Genomic DNA, 24609 nt, shown 5'->3' with positions numbered 1-24609 from the left:
TCCATAAAGGGCACAAACAGAAGTTTGTTTCCAAAAGCCTCATTCTCAGTATTTTAAAATCTTTCACTTCCTGCTTTTTTGGTCTTAGCATTGGAGTATGTTTCAGCTTTGTTTGCCAAACTGCTCTTTCATTAAGTGTGGGTGTCCCTGCAGCTGGCCTTGTTCAAACAGGATTTTCAGGATTACAACAGTAATATTGCTGAGACCTTATACAAAGTGGGAAGGTTTTTTCCATGTCTGATGCAACCAGATGCTATAAACTTCCAGTAAAATGGTTAGTTTCAGGCTGTGGCTCCTTGCCTGTTCTGCATCACCGGAGCCCTAGAAGTGCTGTTCCCATTTCCTTCATGTTTCAGCAATGCTGCCAGGGAACTACAGAGTTTGGTTTATTTCATGCAAATGTCCATTTTCTGTTCCCTTCCTTTCAATCTTCACTAACATTTCTTGCCCTTTTGCCCTTTGTGGTGGGTTAACCCTGTCCAGCAACTTAGCACCCACCATCCACTCACTCACTCCCCACCAGCAAGATGGGGGAAAGAATCAGAGGAACAACAGTGAGAAAATCTCATGAGTGAAAGTTTAAGTGAAGGAAAGAGAGAAAACAAAGAACAAATGATGAAAATACAGTCACTTGCCACCTCCCACCAGCAGACTGATGTTCACCTGGTCTCCAATCAAAGACTACTTTGGAAAGACTACCTCCCACACACAATTTATTGCTGAGTATGACATTATGGAATATACCTTTGATCAGTTGGGGTCATGTGTCCCCTCCAAACCTCTCACCCACCCCCAGTCAACTTGCTGGAGGGGCAGAGTGAGAAACAAAGACCTCGATGCTGTGCAAGCACTTCTCAGCAACTACTAAAACATCTGTGTGTTATTAACACTGTTCTGGTCACAAATCCAAAGTCCAACATCATATGGGCTGTTATGAAGACAGTTAACTCCATCCCAGCCAGACTCAGTGCTCTCTATTTTTGATTTCACTCCACACCCACAGTGACTCCTCCCTTCTTGCACACTGCTCTTTTCTGGTGCCAAATCCGAAAGATACCTGACTAAATGGAGGGTCCCATCTTACTCAATGGAGGAAAATAGGCATGCCTAGAGTAGATGCAAAAGCAGATCAGGAGGTGAGCCCAGAGGACTATGCTATTTACCTTGACTGTTAGGAGAACCTATATTGACTAAATTGTATGCAGATGTCTGTGAACCTGTGATGTTAGGTAAGATGAATCACACTTTTAGTTTGAGTTGTTTATGAAACCTTTCAGTGACTTCAAAACTTTGAAATACAGAGCATAAAACTTTAACCAGACTTCTCTTTTTGAGATTGTAGATACTCTAGCCCAGCAGGCTCTCACCTTCCACTACCTAAATGGTCAACATCTTCAAAGGTATTTTGTTCCGTGACTCTTACTAAAATGTGAATTTTGTCCTTAAATAGAGTCAACACCATGACACACTACATACATCACTTTCCACTTGCATACAAGTGTGTGAACAACAAGTGGAAATACAACTCTGGGTGCGTTTTTTACCCCTATGCCTTTGTGGTAACTCTCAACACCAACAAATCACAATGAAAGTGTTTCATTTTCATTAGCTGGAGGGATGATGAAGATTAAAAGAGAGAACAAGAACAAAGAAACCGGATTTTCTTTTATTGGACATGCTGGCTTTCTATGCTGGAGAGAGGAAATTGTAACCCTCCTTTTCTAGGTCACTTTGTTCAGGCACCTTTTGCTATGCACAAAGAGATTCTGTAAGCAGGATATACACAACTTTGAAGTATAACACAGTTATTTATTGGTTGACACAGACAAGACATAGCTGGGAATTAATGTGCTACCAGGCTAAGTGTTAGTATGCTCAGTGTCCCCAGTAAGACACCTGAAGAGTCCTTGCTGGTCAGGCAGTCAGCCATCAGGTGGGGGAGGGTTGGTTTTGACTGCATTTGTGGCAGATCCTCAGTGTTGCCAAGCTTCCAGTTTCCAATTCTGTGTTGCCATCTAGGATTTTATATCTTCCCATGTTTTTCTTCTTGAATTCTTGTGTTGCTCCCTATCCCCATCTCAGCAATCCTACGTCTGCCTTTTCTCCTTTCTCATTTCATGAGTCACTGCTCTACAGACTTTCTCCCAGCTCTTCCTCAGTGGTCTGAGCCAAGGCTACGTAGCTGGGCTGAACCAGAGCCAGGTGCTGGATTCCTGGATCACAGACAGCTACATTTCTAGGAACAGAGGAGGTTGCAAGTGTGTCAGGGCATAAGTGATTTATGGATGTGCAGATCCACAAGTGATTTTTTGCTAGGCACCAAGATCAGCAGTTCTGGTGAGGATGCATATTATGACCGATAGGTTGTGACACCATGACACCATGCCAGGCTTGCATGCCACTGATACCATGTGCCCCACATCTGAGGAACACCTGTGCAAAACATTTCAGACTGAACCCCTAACCTGGCTGAGCCTAGTTTCATTGTTCCCACACTCTTCTGCAGCCACAACCACCACCAGGCTCAGCTCCCATAGACAGAGCAGAGACCTCCAGCACCTGGCTTCTCCTTTTGAATGCATTTTCCCAATATCTTCAGTCAAGGGGTCCCCTTTTTCTCAGCTAGCTGTATGAGACCCATTTGGTGCAAGCTTAAGTGTGGTGTCACAAAGCAGAGTAACTCTTCTACAGTCAATAGTCTCGGGTACTCATGGTTTTCAGTGGTCCCCCAGTATATAGGGGATGGATAAAATCCCATGACGGATGGTGCTTTAGCCAGTGTAGGGGAAAATTGTGATATTTCCTTTATCTGTCCATGAACATGACGTTGGGGACTCAGGACAAGATCCAGCTCCTAAAATACAATTAGATGCTATTTGATCTCTAACTCTAAAAGACTAACCTGATCACTTAGACACTGTAAGAACCCCTGTACAAACCCCAGCCAAAGCTGGCACTGAAAATGTGCTTAGTGTGTCTCCTCACTCCCAAAGGGCTGACATCTTAGGACACCATCTTGCTCAGCTCAGCATCTCCCACTTGTATCTCTCTGGGTGCAAAATCAAGCAGACTCATGGTCCCCAAGGGACTAGATCCTGTATTTAATTTGAGAGTGTACCCAACATAGAGTGACAACATGGGGGGCAGGAGAAGACACAACTCCCTGGTAGCAGCCTTCAGTCTACGTTTCATCCACTGCTTGCAGAGCAACCTAGAAATGAGAAGTCTCTCCCATAGAGGGGAAGCTACATCTCCTACTGCCTACAGGAGTGACCTAATGGTGTAAAAGATCAGGGCAGGGATAACCCTCCACTCTTTCTGTTGAAGCGAGGTCATCATGCAGTCAAAAACACAAGCATCTTGGGCTAGAAGAAGTACAACTCCATACCTACACCTCTTGTGGAAACAGTAAACTGCAGCCTGGTTTCTTTTAGCTACTGTCTCCCGTACAACACAATCCACAGAAACAAGGACTGGATCCTAAATTTATCTTCCCTCACATCAGCACACAAAATGTGAAAGCCTCTGCTGTCCCCACATCTCCCTGCTCCTAGCAGTGCAGCTTCATAGCAGAGGTGCAATGGCTGCAGTGGAGCTGTGCTGGCTTTGTTCAGCTAAGAATGTGGGTTTATAGCAGTTCACCCATTCTGTACAATCCTTTTTCAAGGTATCTGTTATGCTCAGTGCTGGAGAAATAACAATAGCAGAAATAATGAGGGCGACATAATGGTAAAGCAGCCAAGTGAGAAATGCACCACTCCAGTGCAAATGAGACCCATTCTGGCCACTCAGCATCTGCTCTTCTCCCTGGAGCCGTGGCTCCTCTACCAGCCATGTCTAAGAAACCTTGAGGTGTCTCCACTGAAACATGATGTCACCTGCACACAGCTGAGCATGTTCAACTGAATGTGACCCTTCACCAGGTGTCTGTAGTTGTGCTGATGGGATTTGGATGTATAATGAGAAGCCAAATTTACTTGAGATACCCTTGTTCCAGAATGCCAATATCAGGAAACAAATGACATAAAAGGAAAGTAATGCACTCTTATGCCCATACTATACACTTAAAATTAATTCCCTGTAACTGAAACTGATTGTTCACATAAATCTCACCCTGCTTTTAAGCTAGGACATAACCTCAGCTTAATTGATATTCGTTCTTGAAGACAAAGAAATCAATTTGTCATGTCTAAAGAGCCTTTAGGTTTTTCACAGAGAAAGACTTTTCCTGGCAAATGAGCTTGTCTTTTTATAGTTTCGGGTTTGTGAACATGGAAGATATGCCTTTAATAGTTACACACATAGACATAATTCTCCTTGGTGGGCTTAGAAACAAAACCACTTTCTGGATGTGTACTTACCGTAGTCTCCTTGGCTTTCAAATGCCCAGGTGTGTGAAAAGTTGCACAGGAAGTTCCCATTGTTTCCCTCACTATCTCACTATTCCAGAGTAAGGTGACCATTTATGATTATTTATCAGTGTGTACACAATCATGCCCTGTGGAGGCACCTACTGAAATGCTGGTATGCCATTTCCATTCCGGTTTTATTGTTCTTTAACCACTGCCCACCCATTAACATCTCAGATTCAGGCAAAAGTGCACAAATTAGGTGGGAAATCTCATTTTACCATCAAACCTGCAGTGTGGGCATATCAGCATAAAAAAAATATATGTGTGAGAAAGCTCAGCCCCATTTCTGGCTGACTGGAGTTTGGATGGGGTTAGTCTCATACCCTCACAAGTACACCCTCCCTTAAAGTTCTGAACCAAGCAGGTGGGAGAGCGAGGAGTCTGTGCTAGATTTTGAAATGAGCTTGTACAGCAGATTCACTGCATGCTTATCATGCCTCGTAACACACACTGCGTCCATGTCCTACGATTTATGTGCTAAGTATTTCCAATATAGCAACCACATTGATTTCAAGGGCAGTTTGCAGAGCAGTGTGACTCTTCAGCTGACAGGGAAGGTAAAGCCTGACTGCCCTCTTCTAGCCATAGAAGAGCTGTGGTATGGCTGAGGAGTTGAAATTGGTCCAAAAGAGCTGCTGACACAATGTGCACTTGAACGAAGAGATGTTTTTTACATAGTGCCTTATGAAAACAAACACGTACCTGACATGTAACTGCATCTTGACATAAGATGCCAAAAGAAAAAGCCTTCCACAGCAAACTGCTTATTATTTTCCCTTCCAAATGACCGAGTCCTTAGGAAAGGTGCCAAAAGATGTCCCTGAAGGCTGACAGTCTCTGTGCTACCATTAACCTTCAAAGGCTTGGGAAGCAGCACATGAACTCCCTTGATGTGAATTTCTGCCTCTCACTTGCACAAGCTGAGCCACCTCTGGGTGTGGGAAATTCATGTACGGCTGTATTCACCAAGTCACAGCACGCCAAGGCCACAACACCAAACTGCAATCTTTCATGCTGTGTGATGGCCAGTACACTCCCTGGATTCACCCTGTAACAGCAAGAGCTCTCCTTGATGGGCTCAGAGAGACAAGGGGCTGTTTCTACCACGTGCAATGCAGAGGCCACCTTGTGTCAGAGGTGAGCTGAACCACATGGACACAAGATGTGTCACTTGTCCTTTGGGCTAGGGAATGGCTCCAGCCTGGTTTATTGACATGTATAAAGATAGCCTAGGCTGACAAATTAGAGATGAAGTCTGGATTGATGTCTGGACCTTGACCACTTGCACCACTTTTTCCTTGGCACAGGTTTAGGCTGCCCTACCTCCCCTCAGTGAAGTTATGTCTGTAAGCCAAGTTGTGTCACCGGAGCTTGGGACCAAAGATCTGTCCCTAGACCTCCTTTATTTGGCAGTTTAGGCCTTGAACATGAGGGCAGTGTGTATCATTTTCCTTTAAAAGTTGCAAGTCATGATGAAAACAGGGATGCTTGCTTTGTCACACGGAGTCTTTCACAAAAGGGACCAGTTAGTATAGAGTTTATCAGCTAGACGGGCAGTGTCAAGGCACATCTTCACATGGCAAAGAGAGAGCACGGAGGTACTCCAGCTGGTTAGCTGAGATTCTGAAAGCAGTCTAAGTTCAGAGTGGGATGTTGACAGTTCTGTCTCATGGCTCAGTTAGGGCAGAGTCCAGGGAAGAGCAGAGATGTTATTAGGAGAGCCTGAGTTCATAAAATCACTAACCTGAAGAAGGACATGGAGACAACAAGGGGACTGTGTCTGAGGCAACATGGGGACAAGCCAGTGCAGGGCTAGGCAGATGGATCAGGAAGAGACAGAATCAAAGGGCTTGAAGGTGACCAGGAAGCTCTAGAGCCAAGGCAGAAGCAAGGTGGGATTTGTCTCACCTGAGCGTAGGAGCTGAAAACCAGATGTCTGCATCAGTCTACTCAGCTTAGACTCCCTCAAATCCCCTTACAGGCAATGGAGAGAAATAGCCAAGTGATGCCAGACTGAACTAGGAAGGAAGTTTAGCTATAACTCTCTCTACAGCTTCAGATGGTTTAACTTAATCCTGATGTTATTTCATACACAGACTTTTCTAATTTTTCAGCCTGTATTCCTTTAACTGCATTCACCTGTGTAAGGCCAGTAGCAAGGAACTCCAGCAAAAGGGCATTTGCAAGTTAGAGTTGATACTGCTGTCACTGATGCTCATTTTCATATCTGACTGTTAAGAAAAAGTTTTAGTTTACCTTACTCCGTATCTTAGTGAAAATATGTTGCTTAAAACTCCTTTTTACCTTAATCTCTCATCCTGAAACATTTGATTTCCTCTCATCTGCCAGTGTGGCCTTAATGACCATCACCTGGAGTTGTGACTGTGTCTCTCCTTTCCGGTTCTTTTACTGTCCCTTCTACCTCACTGGCCAAGTTACATGATTTGAAAAATAGTATCCAGCCGTCACTGTTATGGGGACTTGGCACCTTTCTAAGTACAAAAGAAAACAAAATGTTGTGCCATAATAAGTGAAAATGAAGCACAGAGCAGATCACCACAATGCTGAGGTTCCTGAATCACAAGGGTTTTTTCCTTGAAGGTTTCTCATTTCACAAGTTCATCTATGTAACTACACTGTAACCAGGCCCACAGCTATTTAACACAATGCCGAGTCTTCTCCATAACCTATTAATTTGGATGATCTCTGTCCAGTTTAAGCCACGGTTGATTCAGTCCTATAAGTCTCGGCTGCTGCTGATTGCCATTCTGATAAATGGCAACAGAGTGAAAGGAAGAAGGCAGCATGGGCCTGCTCCTCCATTTACTTAATGTATGCTCAATAGCATTGCCCTGTAATATATCTGTTACCAATCAATACGCGATATAATTTTAGTGAATGGTACTGGAGCAAGCCCAAAAACTAAAGCAGATCTTCATGTGAAACAGGCAGCAGGAATAAATGAGGAGAAAGCTCACATGGGAAGCAAAATGGAGATGTGACTTGCAGGTCTGACTTTGCAGTGCTGACCTCACAACATCAGGTCCAGCAGAAAGCGAAAGCGCCTTTGGGGAAAGAGCATTTGTGATGAATAAGTTGGGACTGAAGTGATAGAAAGGGAGTGGGAGGTTTCCCACTGTAACTGCATCATCACTTTCTGTGGAAGCAGGTTCTTTCCTACCTGCCCTGAAGTTAGCTGCTCTCACCAGTGCTGACAAGACCATAAACAGGGATGAGGTTAATGATCTGTATCTTAAGCTGGTGAGTACTGGGTCTGCTCTAGTTGGCAGTGGTGGAGGAGCTGTGTTCATACAGCCCTGTTCTGTGCTGGAGCACGCTGGCATAAGTGGCTGTGGATGGAGGAAAGCAGTGAAGATATTAAGTCTTTCATTGATCTTTTAAATTCTGGTTTATGGTCTAAATCTGAAGCAGGTCGTTCCATATAGCTTCACACCACAACCTTGCAGAGCCTCCTGTTTGTGCTTCCCTGAGCCCATGAAAACAGGGCAGTCAGCTCTGATGTTCTGCTGTAGAAAAAGAGTTATAACTCTGATTTCCTTCCGTCCAGTGCTAAGCTGAAACCCCAGTATGAATAGGAAAGAGAACCCAACTCCACAAAGTTAGGATACTGCTCTGAGGACTTTCTCTGGATGCACTAAACAGACCTCTATAAGCTAAGGGCAATGGGACAGTTTTCCAGCTTATGTTAGATAGGAAAAAGGAACAACTAGTCAACTAATGACTAGTTAGTAGTTGGTTCAGTGGCAGCCAGTTCTTACAATTTTCTTTCCTTCAGTACATGAGACAATGCCAGGGCACTGTGTCACACAATGGGAAAAGCCTGGCAACTCAGGGTAAGTTACAGGGAGAAGCAACGCTGTTACTTCAGAGACAGCTGGCAAATTCAAGGGTCCAGGGTGCAGATAGAGCACAGGCTCAGACCAGGACAGGTGTTGCGGTGCTGAGCTACAAGTGCATGACATACAGCCCCTACAGTCTAGGGGCAGGAGGGTCTGAGCAGAAGCCAAATATGTATGTCTTGAACTTGAGACTCTGCAGGACTGCTAGGGTCTAATCTTGCCTTCACACTGCTCAGAGTCAGGTTATCCATTACATTCTTCAGTATTTCCCCTAAAACTTGAACGCTATTTTTTTCCCAGCACTGAGGATGCTTTTGAAGACCAGCTTTGTTACCTGGCATCAGGGACCGGTCTGCAATCAGCATCGGGCTAGGCACACAGGAGTCTGCCACGGTGGCTGCTGTTGGGAGCAAATTGTCCTATTCACTTACCCACTTTTGATTCAAAACCTCTTTGGTGGGCAATCTAGCTGCAGGCAATGATGGAGGGAAAAGGGTCAAGCAAGTACGTGGTTAACTGCTCCTTTGTCTGTATGAAGTCCAACAGCTAGACTGCACTTCCAGGTAACAACGGGAGGAAGCCAGTGCAAGCAGAAGGTCCTGCTGGGCTCTGCGATTAGGGCCCATGGTTCAAGGTCCTGTTGTCGCTGAGCTTTTCCCACATGTAATTCCAGAAAGAGCCTCTGGTAAAGGCAGCGTTCATCTCATTATCAATTCAATTTTTGTGACAGCCCTGCTAGGGCTCTTAATTTCTTGTGTTAAAACAACAAATGAGATGACCCAACTGCAATCTCTAATAGGTATCATGGGTCAGTAATCATTCATTTGTTATAGTGCCTCTCACACGAAGGATGGAGATGAAAATTTGTCCTCCTAATGGCAAGAGCAGTAAATTAGTTTTATTTCACTGTTAAATCTAGAGGCCTGAAAATGAGGATGACCAGCCCTTATCTGGGAAGAAAATGTGTCAGCTCAAGGGATTTTCTGCATTAGGCAAATAGGCTGCTCATAATCACCCATTAAACAGTCACAGCGGCTGTCTCTTGACACCCTTTGCTGCTCTGATTAGTTGTTGCATTGGACATTGTGAAACTCTTCAAGTCTGATGTCCAGGTCTGGGCTAGTGACCCCAGCTCCAATTGTAGCCAATGAGGAGAAGTGAATGTCTCCTGCAGGTGCTGCATGGTAATTTCATCTTTCCCTGAAGATGGGCATGTTCAAAATAGAGACAATGAATTGCTCTGTGGAGGTACATCTTATCTCCATTATTAAGGGAGCTTCAGGTAAGTAGCTCAGATTTGAACGTGTCTGTCTTTTAGACATATACATTTAGACAAGACAAATTCAACTCAAAATTTATCCAGTTGTTTGTCACAGGTGTTTCTTCTGCTAAGTAATTATATACTTCTCCGTGAAGCATTTGCAAGCCCCACGTGTCTAAAAAATATTATTCTGAGTTAGCATGGACTCACTGTGGATCTGAAAATTGAAGTCATCACTTCATGCTCATAGGGTGGAAAGGAGGGAAATGAAGGGTTTTAAAGACAGATGGAAGCTATGTTGACAGGGGCATGAAGGTGCCTAACAGCCTTCACTGAGCAAGTAGCTGCTGATGAAGTCTCAGAAACAATTGAGTGGCTCCTCCTGGGAGTGTGAGTATCTCTCTTGAAGTAACTACACATGTGATTCACACCTTTGGTCTGACAGGCTGCACAAAACACCACATAGCCATTCCTACTTGTTAAGCCTGGTCCCAGAGGTCTGCCCTGAGCTCTCCTAGCCCTATATGAAACCAGAAGGGGATGTAATATCCACCCTGACTGACTCAGGTAGTCACAGGGTGTGCAGTTCCTTACAGAAAAGCCATGTTGTTCACCCCAGGATCACATCCCGACAGGGAGCAGGGACTGCAGCTGGGAGCTCAGTGACCGGAGCCCTGGGCGGTGGAGCCATGCCCTCTCTCGCACACATGCACCCTGGCCCAGGGAGCAGGTAGGCAGCACTGCAGCCTGAGAGACAGGGAGCAGATCTTCCCTCGGTCTCCCATCTCTGAGCCACCACACTTACTACCTCCAGCCCTGGCAGCCCTTTGGGAAGAAGGAGGGAAGTTTATCCTGGGGAAGAAAGGCTGAAACACCTTTGATGTGATGAAATGAGTGGTCTGTCATCTTGTTCAATAACGTGTCACACAGAAAGCTCTATAAAAAGCTCTCTATAAAAAGCTGAAAACACAAAAATATACCCCACTCTTAAATCCCCAAAACCTATAAGTGTATCAGAATAGTTGTACAACTATTCACTTTTACGAAGCACAAGGTATGGAGTATTGTACAGCCAGCCAAGTTTATGAGAGCATGTATTAAGCTGCCTGCATGGGGAGGACCTACCTGAAGTTAAAACATAAAACCTTCCCACAAGACAACTGAGAGTGTGAGGGGGAGCATAAAAGTGCAAGAATGGCTTTGAATAAGAAATGTGGCCCCTCTGTCTCCTTTATGTAATGCTACACTTGCACTGAAATAGGAAATGTTAGGATGGAGAGCCAGAGAGACCAGAGCCAATAGAAAGAGCCTGTGGTGCTGCAGCCAGAGCTGCACAGCTTACACCAATGGATTTCCAGCAAAAGCCTCCCCAACTTTAAAAATAGCTAGACTCCAGGAGCTGCTGGGTGATGATGGGTCTCTCGCCTCTGGATTGTTCAAGGTTTCCCCATGAACAGCATTGTCATCCCCTGGTGACATCCAACCAGTGAACCTCACCATGGTGCCTGCTATGGTCATGGAGCAGACCCTCCTGGAAGATGTCGAAACATATAGAAGACAGGGATGTGATTAGAGACAATCAACATAGCTTCACCAAGGACAAATCATGTCTGACTAATCTAGTGGCCTTCTACAGTGGAGTGACTGTATCAGTGAACAAGGGAAGAACTACAGATGTCATCTACCTGGACATCTGTAAGGCCTTTGATAGGGTCTCCCACAGCATGCTTACCTCTAAATTGGAGAGAGATGTGTTTGATGGATGGACTGTTAGATGGATGAGGAATTGACTGGATGACAGTCAATGGCTCAATATCCAAGTGAAAACTAGTAACAAGTGGTGTCCCACAGGGTCTGTACTGGGACAAATACTATTTAGTATCTTCATCAATAACATAGATAGTGGGATTGAGTACACCCTCAACAAGTTTGCAGGTGACACCAAACCAAGCAGTGCATTTGATTCGCTTGAGGAAAGGGATGCCATACAAAGGGACCTTGGCAGGTTTGAGTCTTGGGACCTTGTGAGTTTCATGAGGTTCAACAAGGCCAAGTGCAAGGTCTGGCACCTGAGTTGGAGCAACCCCTGGTATAAATACAGACTGGATGGTGAATGGATTGGGAGCAGCCCTGTGGAGGACTTGGGGATACTGGTGGATGAAAAATCAGATATGGCTCATCAATGTGCACTTGCAGCCCAGAAAGCCAACCATATCCTGGGCTGTATAAAAAGCAGCGTGGCCAGCAGGTTGAGGGAGGTGATTCTGCCCCTCTACTCTGCTCTTGTGAGAGTCCACCTGGAGTACTGCCTCCCACCTTGGGGTCCACAGCACAAGACAGACATGGACCTGTTGGAGTGGGTCCAGAGGAGGGCCACAAAAATGGTCAGAAGGCTGGAACACCTCTCTTGTGAAGAAAGGCTGAGAGAGTTAGGATTGTTCAGTTGAAGAAGAGAAGGCTCCAGGGGGAACTTCAATATATAAAGGGGGCTAATAAAAAAGACAAAGAGACACTTTTTACCTGGATGTGTAGTAACAGGACAAGTGGTAACAGTTTTAAACTGAAAGAGGGTAGGTTTAGATTGGACATAAGGAAGAAATTTTTTTGTGATGAGACATGGCAACAGGTTGCCCAGAGAAGTTGTGGATGATCCATCACTGGAAGTGTTCAAGGTCAGGTTGGGCAAGGCTTTGAGCAACCTGATCTAGTGAAAGATGTCCCTGTCCATGGCAGGGGGGTTGAACTAGATGATCTTCAAAAGTCCTTTCCAACCCAAACCATTCTGTGATTCTGCGACTCTATGCTCTCTCTTGGTGGCACATGAGGTCAAAGGGGAGGTGCCAGCAGGCTAGGGAATGCCAGGAGACTCCTTCCCCAAAACGGTAGTGCTGCAGGAAGGGCAGTGTGGGGACTGACTCAACCTCTCCTGGCTAGGGGAGACCATTTTGTCTCAGATCTGAGGCATTTTGACAGGACAAGTTGGAAAAAAAATGAATACTGTATTTCTCTGTGCTTTGCTCCTTCTGCAGGTGGAGCGCTGCAAACTTGGAGACTGCCAATACAGTACCTTTCTGTAAGCAGGAATGTTAACTTAGGAGGTAGTTGTGGGCTTTTTTTTCTTCAACAAAACCCTTTAAACTTTCACTCTATTTATAGAGATAACATTCTTGCTCTAGGTGGAACATTGTCTTCTCTGGCTAACCTGAGCCTCCCTTTCTGTTCTTTCTTTCCACCTGCATCTCCCCCATGTGAAGAAAACTTCTAGAAGAACTATTCTTTGAGAATTTGAGGGGGAGGAAGAAGAAGGAACAGGCTATGATTTGCACAAAATTAAAAGAAGTATTTGTGACACAAGCTAAATGTTCCCACAGAAATGTCCCTTTCCTTACTGTGAAGAATATCTCAGTGAAGCATCAGCAACATTACACAAACTAAAAAAATTTCCCCAGACTTGCAGTTTGTTTTTCATGCCAAAAGCTAATGGATCATATTGGTTTTCTGGATTGTTCTGCATTTTTTCTCCTTTCTTAAGACTGACTGCACAAACTCAAGACACACTTTCAGCTGACAGTAGAATAATGATGAATTTTGGGTTGTCTTGTAACAGGGAGATGTTTTTCATTCAATGCTGCACTCACATTGCAGGTTCCCAGAGCAAGGGCAAGCTGAAAGCTCAGGGCTAGGTCACTAGTGGAGAAGAGGCAGGGACGCATAGAGGAAAGGAGAGTTACTCTGAGCCCAGCACAATTTATTTTCTCCACTTCTCTTCCTAAAGCTCGTGAAACTGAGCATGACCTCTGCCACACCAGGCCATTGTAGATGGGTTTGAGATGCCTGTCACCCGTTGGTACCAGGAGTGCCTCAGCAGGAGGGAGACAGGTGTGATTTTAACTACTCTTGCATTTCCCCAGACACAGCTCTCAGGAGAAGGTCTTAACCAAAACTGAGGAGTGTCTTACAGTTCATACATTGCTCAGTGACTGCTACAGAGATGTTAAGCACAGGCACAGCCTATGAGACAGGACAGGGAGCCAGTGTCAGCAGCATTGCATGCCCTGTGGTCCCTCCCTGCTCCACCGACGTGGCCCCAGCCCAGGGTCTGAACTCAGCTGTGACCTGCCTGGTGTGGGTTTAATTGCACATTACCCTATGACAGTTGCAAGAAGAGTGTGACATAGACCATAGAGGAAATCCTTCGCCAGTAGGTGTGTGTGGATGGGATTGGAGACATCAGTCCCACCAAGAGAGGTTGCAGGCTTGCTCAACAACAACCACCTTATCCCTTCTCTCCTTCCAACAGACCAGTAATGTTTGTGCTGTCCTTTGGCACTCCTGGGGTGCATTTCCGAAAGAGCAGTTAGTGGATTTAAATGTCATATAATTGTTATAGCTGGAGGTTGCCTGATGGAAGGGAAACATTTCCATTGTCTCAGGGTGGATTTGGTCTAATTATCTCAGATGACAGCAGCAAATCTGCTCCTCTTGGAGACATGCTGTTACTGTAGTAACTTGTAAATTATTATTGGATGATGAGTTATTAGAGCCAGTCTGAACTGTAGTTTATGAGCACAGTGGGCAATCATTTCTTTTTCTTTTTTTTTTAAATTCTTTTCCATATTAATTTATTTTTCAGTGTGAATGTAAAACACAAAATCAACAGGTCAGATATAGGGCTCTTGTGAACTCTGCCTCCCCTATCAGACAGAGCAGATGCAGCTCAGAACTACTTTATCACTTTGCTTTTAATTAAAGCCTATAATGGTTTTGCACTTTGTGAACAGGCTTTATCCAAAATACAAAGTGTATAAAAGATGAAGTGAATCTTCAGATAATTCTACATTTTGGATTATCTCTTTTTACATATGCAGGCCATTCACTACATCACCCAGAGCCACAACCAGCATTGCCTCATGGGCAATCTAGTGATAAACAGTGGTTACACCCTGCCCTTCTGGAGAAGAGCTGATAGCATGTGCCTTGGCTTTCCATATATGCCTTGTATGACCAAAGGGGATGGCATTTAGAGGCATCACCCTTGCTTAGAACAAGGTATAAAATTTTCTTCTAGTCCAAAGAGACGACAGCAAATATCTCCATGCCCCGGTGCATCAGCAGTTGCAATGGAATATCAAATACTCTGCACTATGGTTTGTTGTCACTGTATTGTGTCCAGTCCTAAAATGCAGCAAAAAAAATTCAAGTTACAAACCAGGTGCCAAGCGCACATCCCACCCTCCAGCCTGGCTTCTTCCGAATTCATAATGGGACCCCAGCCCTTCTGCGAGGCTGGGCAGTGTGCCAGGAGGAGGCTCAGGGTCTCCCAGAACCAAACCAGAGAGGGAGATGGTCAGATTAACCTTAAACTACCATCAGAGGAGGAAAACCATGTTTCTGACCTGCAGCTGCTCACCCTTTCCACGTCTATTGCGGACAGTAGCTGTAGCTCAGTATCCAGGATGTGGATTCATCCTCAGTAGCTGTCTGCACTTCAGGGAAGCTCCTCATGACAGAGACAGAGCCTGTCCCTGATCCTTCTGTGGTCACAGCAGGGACATCAGCTCCTGCTCCAACAAAACAGCCTCAGTTGAGCTCCTCTCTTGGGTATCTCTGCAAAGGGCTTAAACATTACTGGCAAGAGCACCCTCATGGGCTTCTCCTTGAGGAAGAGGAGCAGTTTATTGTCTTCTTCTACTGCTCCTCTTCATTTTAAAAGACCTTCAAAATTTCCGGGAAGCCACTGTTTCTGTCAGGGGGTCCCAAACACGAGTAACAGAGAGCAGAAATGTAACATGGGTGAGGGTAGTGAGTATGGGTGCAGGATAAACCTTCACTGAACAAGGATGCACTGGGCACTATGAGCATGTCTGGTCCTATTTGTTCCCACAGCCATGGTCTCATACTGTGTTTACTCAAAGCCAGGATGCCTTTTTTCTGTTGTTACAGATCTTAAATCTAAGATTCACCTTTGGTTAAGCCCTTGGAGCTGGCACAAGGCAATTACCCAGAGCAGGTGATGTATATCAACTTGCCAACCTGCCAGACCTCCATGGGTCCAGGTGCTTCCATTTCATCCATTTCATCTCCATGCTTTTCATTTATTTTGGCTAGCAAATAATGGTGCCAGATGTTCCACAGGAATTGCCCATGTACATGGTTTTACTTGTATATACTCAATGTATTTTATTTCTCAAAGAAAGCACAGAAAGTGATCTCAGGTAAGATCCAGTAAACACAGCAGTTAAACCAGGGTCCTTTGTCTGGGTGTCCATAACCCATCTGCAGCTTTGGCTGAGGATCGGCAAGGCGGTGCATCCCCCTTCAGAGTGAAACACAGAAAGTTTCCGTGTCCTCCCACCTGGGCTGAGAATTGTCCATCAAACTTGGTTTTAAACCAAGAGAGCTGGAGAGCATGACTTTTGTCCACTCTGCTGGTGTCTACACCTCGGTATCTCTCAGAAAGCATCTATGAGACTGAAATGCTTTAGTATGGATCTTGTTTATATTGCATTATAATTATATTGTTTTCAATATATTGAAGAATGTCAAGTTTTTTGATTATTTTGAGCTTCAGGTCTGCATGACAGTTTATGCTTAAAATACTGATTTTTGGAAAGCAAGCAAGGGGTTTTAATTTGAGAATAATGTCTTTCTTTCCATCTGGAATCCATTTAAAATGCTGTGACATATTTTTGCTACATCTACCACAAAAACAATTTTTTTTTTTCCAAAATACCTCTAAAATACGTGGCGTCATCTAAAATTCAGGGTTCTCTGATACAGAGAAATGTGGTGCTGCAATGTGGACATGTACTAAAGCAAGCAGCATTTTCTCTGAATACTCAGAGGTGTGTAATTAGCATGAGGACATCCATTAACACATCCCGTGCACTGTGTCACCAAGTCACGCCTGATTATGTTGCAAAGTGAGATTAGCAAAATGAGCTTGAAGTTGTCCTCTCACTGCCATTTGATAGTAGGGAAAACAAATCCTTCGACTGCCAAAGCTGCAACTAATATTCAGTACTTAAGAAATTCAACTGATGCATTCATAATGAATAGGATTTTGTGTAATTAAAATTTTAAATAAATCCCCAACATGAGCCCTGGCTTGGACTTCTTAATTTCAGATATGGAAGTACAGCTTTTGACAAAATAGGTTGAGGGTTGTTTTATTTTTTTTTTTTCCTTCTCTTTTCTTTCATCTGGGAGATTTACAAAATCTCATTAGCATACTAAAAAATAGCAGAAAAGAAATTAAATGAAGACCAGGATTAAAAGACTCACTACTTTCTTCATGTCACCTTTATAGTTCTTTTGAGCATCTGTCCCTGTGTGGTGGGTGTAAGTAATGTGGAGGTGGATGTTAGTGGGTGGCAAAGCTTTTATGAGGCAGAAAGAAGCTGAGAATTAGAAAATTATTGGAGGCAGTTTCCATACAGATGAGAAGAAGCAATCAGACCCTGAGAAGCCAAAGAATAGAAGGAAGACAGTAAGAAAACTGAATAAATGGCACATTTCACTGGCAAAGAAAATTTGTTTCAGCAGAAACCCTGAAAGTTGCCATAGAGCTCTCACTCAAAGCATCCCACAGCTGCAGGTCCAGGCCCCTCTTTGCCTGCAGAAATCTTTAGGTCAAATCCAAAAATCCACCAAGTTCTCATGGCATGTTTCCAGGTTGCTCACCTACCTGCGGCATCCCTTGTTGTCCCTTGTCACACGTAGGGTGGTGGAGAAGATGAGAGAAGCAATGGCACATTAGCAAGGAGGTCCTGTAGCTGGGAGGAAGACCGTGCCGCCCTGGAGAGCTGGACTCCACTCATGCCTCTTCCTGGAAAGCCCTGTATGATTCTGTAGAGCCATTTACAGCAAGCTGTTCATGGATGGCTTCTAGTCAGTCCATCTCTGCTCCCAGGTTCTCAACCTAAAGTCATAGACCTGATTTGCAGATAGTTTAATCACTTGTAGCTGCATCTGAGGTTAATGGAGGCTGGGTTTTGAAAATATCAAGTGCTCTAGGAGGCAGTATCAAAAATCAGGGGCTGTGTGATATGAGTAACAGAATGGGATCAATACACTTGGATCTTTAATCTCTTCATGCTTGAATTCCTTGACCCTAAACTGGGAAATAATATTGCCATTGTACTTTAGCTCAACATCATAGGTATCAGCTGACATATGCCTGTGATGCAGAGACAGCCACAACAATAAGCCTCATAGAAGAAAAAATACATTACAAAATGAACTCTTCTCAGAGGGAGTTTTTTTAAAAAAAAATGCAATCTCAAATTTGAGACTATTTTCACAAGAATGGGAAAAATAAGCTCATCATCAAAATGTATGGGCTTCCATCTGCCCAGGTCCCACTATTTTTTAAATAAAAAAGGTTCCAAAATTATTTGACCTGGACAAAACTGTGTTTTCCCCCACTGCATTATTCTCAGAAACATTTAAAACAGACCTGTAAGTGTTATGAGGCTATATATAAATATGTGTATGTGTGTTTACGTAAATGTATATATATTTTAATACATATTTTAAAGTCAGCCTGAATCAGGTGTTATCCCAAACAATGGAAATTTTACTGAGTTGAACACAGTAGGAGACTGGAGTGGGGTCAGCCGTAGCAGGAGGTAGCATTAGCACAGGGGGTAGGTTTGTAACAGGGGGTGTGAGAACAGCCCCTCTCAACCCCTGGTTCCCACCAAGGGTCACAGCTGTTGTGAACATACACGGCTCTTACCAAGTCTTCTGTAATCCAGCCAAGAAAGCTGTGGCTGAGGAGGAAAGTTTGGATCCACAGAAGGAGTAGATATGGGTACCCTCTTGAAAGGAGGATTAGGTTGTAACATCTCAGGGTGTGCTAAAGCTGGACTGGGGTAGAGAGGGAGGACTGTCCACTGCTTTGGGTTGGCTGGCATGTCCAACAGTTTTATTTTCATCTCTGCCACTTTCTGCATGACCCTGCTCAGAAGTCCTACCGTGATGGCCACCAGACTACACCATTGGCTTCCTCAAGCAAATAACCCAGACCATGGGTGAATTAATGAGTGTTTGCAAAGTTGTGTGTCATCACTGAATAAAATGCAGTTACACAGGTGTAAAGTGCAGGAAAAGGACGATTATGCGCAGAACGTGTTTTGCTGTCAGAAACCCTTATTGACTGGGCAGCGAACGAATACTTGTCCTCACTCCTTGGGAAGTTCTTGGCATGCACTGGCACTGTTCACAGGCATGTAAAAGGCTGATTTTTTAACAAGTTATGTGCGTTACTGTAAGTAAAAGTATGAATAAGGCATCTAGACTCCCAGTATAACACTAGTGCAGAAAGGCAACATTTAACCTTCACTCTGAATACCTGAGCAGCACTTATTCTTCTACAATGCAGTGGTGTTACTCACCCTCCTTTTACTCCATATCATCAGGGTCTGGGTCCTCTCCCATGGGGTGGGAGGACTGGATTCAACCCTCCCTCACCCTGAGGGGTTTGCTTCAAGCAAATTCTCCATTTGCAAGTCAGGATTGATTGTAAGGCATTTGACTGCTCAGGGCAGCAGCCACCAATGTGCAGCAGAGAAGCAGGGCTTGAAGGATCATGGTGTAGCCAGTGCCTGCACCCCACAGTGTCTGGAGCTCAGCCAGCAAGTGTGCAGTGTGGGTTGCTGCCTCTGTTTCCACTATTTTTACCACAGTTGACCTAAGGTCTTTGCTAGTTAAAATACAAAAGGTCCCGCAGAACATGAGGAGCAACACCAAAGCCCTTCCTCCTGGCTGGGTGCCTCAGCTTTGCAGCTGCAGACTCAGAGATATGCTTGTGTCTTTGCTACCTCTTGGAGATCTCTACCTCTTTGATCTACCCTTCAACCTTCCCCTGGATTTTCTATCAAGTCATTGGTGACTGGAGGTGTAATGGTGGTAGGGAGGCACAGATTTACACCCTCACGTGAACAGACATCCATTTCTCTCTCCACGGACTGCAGTGTCTCCAGTGCAGCAGGAGAAGCCCGTAGTGGTACAACTCTCTCCTGACTGAAATAGGGATGTCTAGAAAACAGAAAAACCTCTGTGGGTCTACGCTGAGGAAGGGTTTTGTCCTGGCTGCGTGTAGAGCGGTGTCTGGAGGGAAGAGCCTTTGGCATCTCTTGGGATGAAGTAAATTGCACTCCAGGGCTCTGCATGGGCTGTAAAAGAAGATGATGTTCTCCAGTTAGACACCTAATGCTCAGGCATCAAAGTTAGAACAGATGAGTCACACCTGGAGCAGTTCGTTGCATTTTTAGCAGAAAGTCTGCAGAAAGGCTGGGGCAGGATCCAGAAGCCCTGAGACACAGGTCCAAATATAACCTCTTTTTTTTTTTTTCCATAAGAAAAGCACCATGTGTTTATAAATTGCTCTTTGCCAAATGACTTGTTCTTAAAAAGAATTACACTGTAATAAGCTACATCATTAAAAAGAAATTTTTCTGTGAGCAGCAGAGCCTGATTTCCTGCGGTTTGGTGTCTCGTGGCAGGATTATCTCTCATCTAATGAGGAGCACTCTGGCTGAAGCCCTTTCTCCTGTTCATAAAGGCACTGTCTCATGTGGGTTCTCTGGTGTCCATAATACATGTGGGATCAGACTGCTATTGTTTAAGTTCTCTCCTATCTGACAATGTAAAACTACCCACATAGCAAGCTGCTCCTCCCTGGAGACGTGAAAGGGTCATACTTCTCTACCCTGCTGCCTCTTCTCACAAAACTGGTTGAAAATGAAAGTCTTTAAGACTTCTATCACACAGTTAAATTTGACTGAAATTGGCCAACAGGCTAAAAGATAATAGAGAATAGTACTGGACTGATGCAACAATATAATAAAGCTAATTTTATTAGGTAATCAGGCAATAAATGATGGATAATAAATACTGGAGCAGATTAAACATGGAAAAAAGTGTTCATAAATATTTATTCAAACCTTTAAATGCACTCAAGGTGACCATTATATGCCCGTTTTGCATTTCAATTTTAGAGGTTTGATTCACAGCCATATGAAAGATCAACAAGGGCACAGGCACCCCAGTAGTTACACTCATACCTCAAAAGTGAAAGTAAAATAATAGTTTTCTGGGAGATTTTTTTTCACAGACAGGGAATTTTTAAACCTTTCTTTCAGAATATTACAAAATTTAGAATTTAAAAACAGGAATGTTAAATCATTCAGAAACCAGATTTTGAAGACGATTCTCACCTAGTCAGAAAATAAAAACAGATCATGTGATTTGTGTTGGATTTCCAGAATTTTCAGTAAACCTGAACAAAGTCAGACCAAAAATCCTTTGCCAAAATGATTCATGGAAATGTTTTGAAAATGTGAGATGTGAAAAGGAATTATCAATTATTTGCGCACACACACACACACACACACACAAATCACAAATAAAAAAAAAAAAAAAAAGAAAAGAAAGATACATTGAATAAATTGCTCATCGTAATTTATTTTTCCAGTTCCTGAGCCATAGAAATGTGCTTGTCATAAAGTGATTTTTGGAGATACTTTTCTTACCTTGGATACAGTTTAGATGGATGGGCTACCATTGCTCTTCGTGCTTATCAAATTAGGAGAATGCATTTCTAAATTCAATTACGTCCTCAGTGGAAATGGTTTCTCTGACTCTGGTAATCTTTGGAGAAGAATTATACACAGTCTATAAAGCTTCACATTTCAAAACCTAATTTTGAATGTTATTCAAGAGGTTAATTTAAGATTCATTTTCCTAAAGAGGAGTTAAATAAAACTGATAGAAGGCTGGAACTTGTCGAGTGGTTGAGAGGTTTATCAGCATGTGAGTATGAGTTCATTAGTTTTAATTAGTATAATCACTAATGTTGCATTAACAGTTTGGTGAGAGAAAGTAATTGCTCACACCCACTGTATTAGATTGGGAGATCAGAATTCATTTTATGAGGCAATTAGCATTTCAGGGATTTTTTAAAAGGTTTTTACGATCTGCCATTGCAGTAGCTTCCTTCACCAAAAAGAGTTTAAATTAACCATAACTTTCATCCTAATGGGATGCAAAAATTAATGTAGAATTAAGTGTGAACCAGCAATCCCACTGCGATAAGCAGGCAGCTAAAACCACAAACCTCGATTAGTCTATAATGACCTGTTTTATTTCCCAGACAATGATAGTCATTTATCTGTCCTCAATTCATTATCTTCTTGGAAAGTTTATTTTCTTGAATTTTATACAACAAAACAAATAAAATATGAGGAAGAGAAAAGCAAGTAATAATTCTTCAAAGAAAAAGCTGCAAGGTTCAATAATAGGGCTTAAATAACCAATTATTCTTCATATCAAATGTCAGACAAAGAAGAAACAGCTTCCTTTGACACCCAGTGCCTTGGGAAGAACCATGAATTTCACAGCTGCATCAATCACAACCCTTCTCTGTCCATCACATGCCTTGACAGCTACTGACAAAATGAGAATGGAGATCCAGGACTTTGTCATCTTTCTTGGCAAGGAAGCCCTGGTCATCTGAGAGTTAGGACAGTTGACCCAATTCTTCCAAAACATCCTGGAAAGCAAAAGTGCAAGTTCTGGAGGGAAAAACTGCTTACAGTAAGAATGCTTACTCTCACATCAAGGCTGTAATGAAAGCCATCACAGTATCCATAGAGAGATGAGACAACACACCATTTGCAACATATCTGGCACCTATTATATGGGTGAACTTAAAACAAATCTCTGCTCAAAAATAGCTGAATAAAGCACAAATCTGCTATAACTTGGATATGGCATGAAGGAGAACTGTTAGATGACAGAATCATACTGTTGTCCCTGTAATTTTGGGTACATATGTTAAAATGAGCAGACATGGGGAGGTATTCGGGTAATTACATGAGTCTTCCTAAAGCATATGTTAAAGCAAAATGTACATATATATGTATGTCCTCTTGATTTTTATACTCCTTGCAAGCATTTCCAAAGGAGTTCAGAGAAAGACAATGTCCTCCTACATTTAAGCATGTAAAATTTAGGTACAACTAGACAGATTGGATCTAAGCCTTAGTCACTCTGACCCTCCACCTTTAGGAGTTGAATTACTCCAGTGAAGAGAAGGGCTGCCTCACTCTATTGACTGAAGAGGCAGTCTAAGGTAACCAGGTTTCTGTCTTGGGTGGCTGAAGTAAATGCTTAAGAAAGGGTAGGATGAATCATGACCAGCGTGTCTGTGCCTTAGGGTTTGTCTATGCACAGAGTTATTGTGGAGAGCCATTACTCTTCCTGAATAACATTACATGTGGATACACTTTTGGTTGAATAAGACTTACTCATTTCTCTTCAACATCCTCCTGACAGAAGCAGAGAAGTTTGCTTCCTAGTCCTCACGTGGAATTTTTCTGCAAGAGCTGCTGCCTTTTTAGCTAGCTCCCTACCTTAATCCAAATTTACTTTAGTATAAAAATGCCCTAAATTTGCCATCCATCTACCTTTAAGAGCCATTTAAGATTTATGGAGGTAAGTGCATCAATTAAACACAAATACATTGACAAAAAAAAAAAAAAAAAGCAAGCATCATATACAATAAAAACTGTTATTTCACAAATTATGGGTGTTATAAAGCATATTGTTCCAGGAGAAATGCCTGTATTTGCCAGTGTGTTTCATTAAAGAATAATAAAGCCATACATATTTCATTTCCTTGTTCTGAGCTGCAAGAGCCTTAACTATATAAAATGCCCCATGCTGTCCTTGCTCTGTTGGGCTTTCTTTTCTTTTTAATCAGATTTTCCCCCCAAAACTAATGAAATCGCTCTTTAAACACATACATCACTTTCATTTGAAGTGACTTATCATGGCTCAAATGATTTCTCTCTTATCCTGGAAAACAAGGGAACTGCCAGCACCTTTTGCTGTGCAGATCGAGGTCTGGATTGTCCCTGATCTCCAGAGTGCTGAGTTCCTGGCATTCCCACTGGTGCTGTTTTAGGGGGGAATATTAGGTGACTGATGTCTGCGGGGTCTGCACCTTGCATATCTGCGCTGGTTCCTGGTCCACTTGCTATCACATGTAATTTCTCTCTTCTTGTAGTATGCACCGACCCGCTGTGCAGCTGCACAGACGTCCACGGAGCAAGGCATCCTTCCTCCCTGCCATCACCACGAAGCAGTGCACGACCCCCAGCTGGTTCCCTGCACATGCCCACTCTACTCCTGCCCATGGGAAGGGCACCTGGAGGTGGTGGTGTCCCACCTGAGGCAGACCCACCGCATCAACATCCTTCAGGGGGCAGAGATTGTCTTCCTGGCCACGGACATGCACCTGCCCGCACCCACAGACTGGATCATCATGCACTCTTGCCTTGGCCACCAGTTTTTGCTGGTCCTCAGGAAGCAGGAGAAGTATGAAGGCCACCCCCAGTTCTTTGCCACAATGATGCTGATTGGCACACCAACCCAAGCCGACAACTTCACCTACCGGCTCGAGCTCAACAGGAACCAGAGGCGCCTTAAGTGGGAGGCGACCCCCAGGTCGGTACTGGAGTGTGTTGACTCTGTCATTTCAGATGGAGATTGCCTTGTGCTGAACACTTCCCTGGCTCAGCTCTTTTCCGACAATGGAAGCCTAGCGATAGGAATTGCAATAACCACCAGCAAAGTTCACAACGCTGAAGATGAAATGTGAGGGGGAAGAGGAAGAGGAGAAGAAGGAGGAGGAACAATGGTGCTCTAGCTGCCTTGTGAGAGTCAGAACTTACAGACTTTTGGGGGGGGTCTCAGGTCTTTTATGGTATTTAGTACTCGTCCACAGTGGGCATTATGTAAACATCCTGTGGTTACAGTCTCTGTGTAATGTATTTTCTGTTTTGTTAATACAATTTTATGAGAAATTTTAAAGAGGCTTATCAATTTATTGTCAACCTCCAGCAACACTGGAAACAACACTTTCTCCTGGAAAGTGCACCCAGGGTGACTCCTAGAAACCTTTGGCCTGAGCATGCTATGCAAATATGTTTCTTTCATTGCCTAATTGCCTGGTATTAAGGAGTTCCCTGTGCCTGGTAGAAGGTAAAGTATTCCACTAAGGGACAAG

At 43.7% G+C, this 24609-nt stretch overlaps 1 protein-coding gene across 1 annotated transcript in view; it reads left to right on the top strand.

Moving 5' to 3' along the window:
• The window catches only part of SIAH3 (siah E3 ubiquitin protein ligase family member 3), a 47054-nt gene extending 22678 nt beyond the window's left edge, over positions 1 to 24376 (top strand). The window contains exon 2 of the mRNA XM_074860998.1: positions 23608 to 24376. Coding sequence (XP_074717099.1) covers positions 23608 to 24201 — 594 coding nt within the window. The 3' untranslated portion in view covers positions 24202 to 24376. The remainder of the gene's footprint in view (positions 1 to 23607) is intronic.
• The last annotated feature ends 233 nt before the right edge of the window (positions 24377 to 24609 follow it).

The sequence above is a fragment of the Strix uralensis genome, chromosome 2 (genome assembly GCF_047716275.1).
Source record: "Strix uralensis isolate ZFMK-TIS-50842 chromosome 2, bStrUra1, whole genome shotgun sequence".
In the NCBI taxonomy this organism is placed as follows: domain Eukaryota; kingdom Metazoa; phylum Chordata; class Aves; order Strigiformes; family Strigidae; genus Strix; species Strix uralensis.
Note: the sequence above shows the minus strand (reverse complement) of the source record. Positions and strands in the feature narration are given on the sequence as shown.